The following is a 3,575-nucleotide window of genomic DNA, read 5'->3' on the forward strand; positions in this document are numbered from 1 at the left end:
ATAACTTCACTGCCTGTGGAGCTCCAATGTGAGCTGGTAGGATGAAGCCTAAATACATCTTTGGTAAACAAGCCATCAATTACACACTTTAGGGATGGCAGCACCTGTGCGAAGCCTTCAAATGACAGACACTAAAGAAATAAAAAGCAATTATTGGCTACTAATTTGAGTAAAACTGTTTTCTTCTTAGAGCTAAAAACCACAATTCAGTGACGCTGGCGCTGTTTTTGGCAACTAAAAATCTTTATTAGATTATTGTACAGCAGACATTCAAGCCCTCTCAAAAATAAAAGTTTCACAAATTGTAATATTTCAGCATTTTTCACACTCCTTTGTTGACTATAAAGATTTGCTTGTACATGGTTTTAGAGAAAACAAAGGCACTGCTGTGTGGGACAAACAAAACAAAGCTAATTAAACTAAAGCCACCTTCACAGCAATTTCAAATTACTCCTAAATGCTTTTGATTTCATATGAGACAAGCATCTTCCAACCAGAGTTTGAACATGAAACTCATACCAGCTCTAGGGGAGACACTACTCAGTTCTAGGATAAATGGTCGGTTTGCATTGCCCCTGGTCTTTATCTAACACCGAGAATAGGCTGCTTTTTATCAAAAGAGGAATAAATTGCTGTTATTGTGATGTTAGCCCATCGCTTGGCATTGCAATTCAAGTTTTTGTGAGCAAGAAATGTATGATCTAACTGCGACTTGACCTGTGCCTTCTGAGATCCATCTAGGTGCTCTAATGGAGCATAAAAAGTATTGAATACAAGGACATGCAAACCGGTAGTGAAGAAATTTGTTTGAGAAGAAGAGCAAACAGAAAGGGACTTTCACGAGCTCGAGGTTTACATGCTGCCCAATTTGTTAAATACGGAAGAATGCTCACTGCCATTCTTTTAATGAATGTATTTCAGTGTGACCCTCTACACTTCCTTGCTTCTACTACCTCCCTCTCTCCGTCATGGTCCCTGCCTCTCTCTCTTTTTTTCACCATTTAAAAAGTGTTGTGGTTTAAGAGACTGTACAGGGTTCTTTAATGATCCAGGTTGTTTTTCTGAGAAGTCATTAAAATGGTCTATTAAACCATTAAGAAAATAAGAAATCACTTCTGATTCTTTGTGGGATTTTTGTCAAGAAAAGTCACATCAAATGTTTATCAAATACTTGGGCCCTAATATATCACAATATAAACTAATTCAAGAGAGAGAGTTTGATTACACTACAGAATTCTTTAGTTGTCACGGTGTTTCTCGGAATTTATCCGAAAAGGATGCATTTTTTTAAAGAGCGATTTCTAGGATAGTAGCATTTAGATTTTAGTCCTGATAAAGGCTCACTTTCCATTCATAGTCAGAACCTAAATGTGCTCTTCTTGTACCTAAACAGATAATAAGCACTCAGCACACTCCCCCTTCTTGACACAACACACTGAGACTAATCACACATAATTGGAGAGGAGGAGCAGAGGGGCTGGGCAGGCTATTGTGTCCAAAGGACAAATGGTCAGTTTATGAGGCTTTTGTCTGATGCATAATTTCTTATACATCTACAGGAGGAAAAGTCCTGCTGGAAAAAACTATGTATATAAAAAGCCTTCAACACTGAAGCAAATAAGGACATGGATAGAAAAATCAGCAGTGGAATTAAATAAATACATAAAAAAAGGGCACAAAAATCGGAGCATTCAATAGGTGCACTTTTAAAAGATCTTAAGACAACTATGTCCTTGCTAATTAAATGTGAATGCATTTACTCCTTTACTCAGTTATATAAGCCCACAAAGAATATTGCTGAAATATTTTCAAATACACACCAAAAATAACATTTAAAGAGATTAACAAAGTACATGCAAGTCTAAAGGCACGAAAGAGAAGTAACCCAGTGTTACACCTTTGTTAATGCATACATATAAAGTCCAATCAGTTTTAAGCTGGAATATAATTGGAAAAAAAAAGCTCCAAAATGATACAAAAAAGATGTCTCGATGTTTACACACTGTGAAACAAGCCCCAGTTAGAAATATTTCTCTGATGATGGCTCACGAACAAAAGGGGGGGGGGGGGGGAACTGAACTGTCCTTACTCCCAGCCATCCATATACATGGATTAAATTTCTGTAGTCCACCTTAAAACAAACAAACAAACAAACAAACTAACAAGTCATCTTCTATCTGTGTTTGGTTAAAATGAGAAGAAAAGGGTAATGGAGGTTTTCGTCATACGTATCTTTTTCTTCATTTTTCAACTGCAAATAAAAAATGGATAAAGTGAGCAAACTGTATGAAAGCATTTTTAAAATACCGACAGTTCTTGCTTAACTATATTCCTTAGTGCAAATGATACTACCGAAGATTGAACATTTAATGACTACAAAAAGAAATCTTCAGGTCAAATACTATCACAGGTATGGAACAGCAAGCCAAATATTATCAGGAGCTGGTCAGAGTTTGCACACAAACTAATTCACCCAACAAATAGTTGAACGTTACTTATAAAAGAAGTGAGGTCCCAAATTGCTGTCTTAAATAAATTATATTCAAGTGAGATTTAAAGCCTGAATTAAACCCACTAAGCAAGGAACTTGAGAACAAAGGCTAAAAGTTTATCCCTAATCAGCCTAACTATGGCTGTATTTTTGGTATTTAAGATCAGTAACTGTTTCAGACATCTGAAATACCATAATCTTACCTGAAGGTTTACATAATTGCAAGCCACTTCCAAGGCTGTAATGCAGTCCTTCATGGGCTTACTTATTAATTCTGTTTCATTTTAAGAATTCTGATTGTAAGAGAGAATTATAACCCGATAATTAGAGCCATACGATTAAAATTGCTAGGGATAATGTTACGGGTGCTCTTCTGATCTATACTAAAAGAATATATTTCTAGAAAAAATAAAAAAAGAATGCACATTTTCTCAGTTATTCTGGTTAGATACAATTTAAAATACACAGAAATCAAACTGAAGTACGTAGCAACTACTCATATATATTACATTCTGCAATTACCTTACATAAAAATAGTTGCATATTTTTAATGCAAGCCCAAGGAAGAAATGTAAAAAAAAAAAAGTGCCTTTAGCCATGCCTGACACATGCCATGCCCCCCACCAATACCACGTTTAAAGCCAGAATTATTCTTATCCCTTATTGTTTTGCCTTTATTTTTCTTGCTGTGCATTAAGGATTTTAGTTGGTCCATGTCACAACACTGCTCGTGTTATTTAAACAAAGGTCTTTTCCATATCATATTCTTCAGCTGTGAAGTGCCTCTATATAAGCTACTGTCTGAGCAATTAACACACTTTTCCTTTTTCATAGTGGAAGATAAAGCTGATCTATTCTTTAAATTCTAATCCACTTTACTGAGAAGTGTTTGTGTGTAATTACTAAAGTAAGGACAATCTGCTTCCCAAGATCTCTAACTTTACCACAGGTGGTTCACTTTGTTTGTACAGGATTACCCATCGGTTTCATGCTATCCTGGCAATTTCTGCATGAAGAAAGACTTATGTTTTACTTGTACCTTATAGTTTTATTGACTTCCATTTTCAGTGAAAGAAAAGAGTCT

General features: G+C 35.6%; 1 protein-coding gene across 2 annotated transcripts in view; it reads right to left on the minus strand.

Moving 5' to 3' along the window:
- Positions 1–222: 222 nt before the first annotated feature.
- The window catches only part of CAMKMT (calmodulin-lysine N-methyltransferase), a 208,759-nt gene continuing 205,406 nt past the window's right edge, over positions 223–3,575 (minus strand). For both annotated transcript variants that reach the window (XM_065679504.1, XM_065679505.1), the window contains exon 11: positions 223–2,251. In XM_065679504.1, the coding sequence (XP_065535576.1) occupies positions 2,174–2,251 (78 nt within the window). In that variant the 3' untranslated portion in view covers positions 223–2,173. The remainder of the gene's footprint in view (positions 2,252–3,575) is intronic.

The sequence above is a fragment of the Lathamus discolor genome, chromosome 5, assembly GCF_037157495.1.
Source record: "Lathamus discolor isolate bLatDis1 chromosome 5, bLatDis1.hap1, whole genome shotgun sequence".
NCBI lineage: Eukaryota > Metazoa > Chordata > Aves > Psittaciformes > Psittacidae > Lathamus > Lathamus discolor.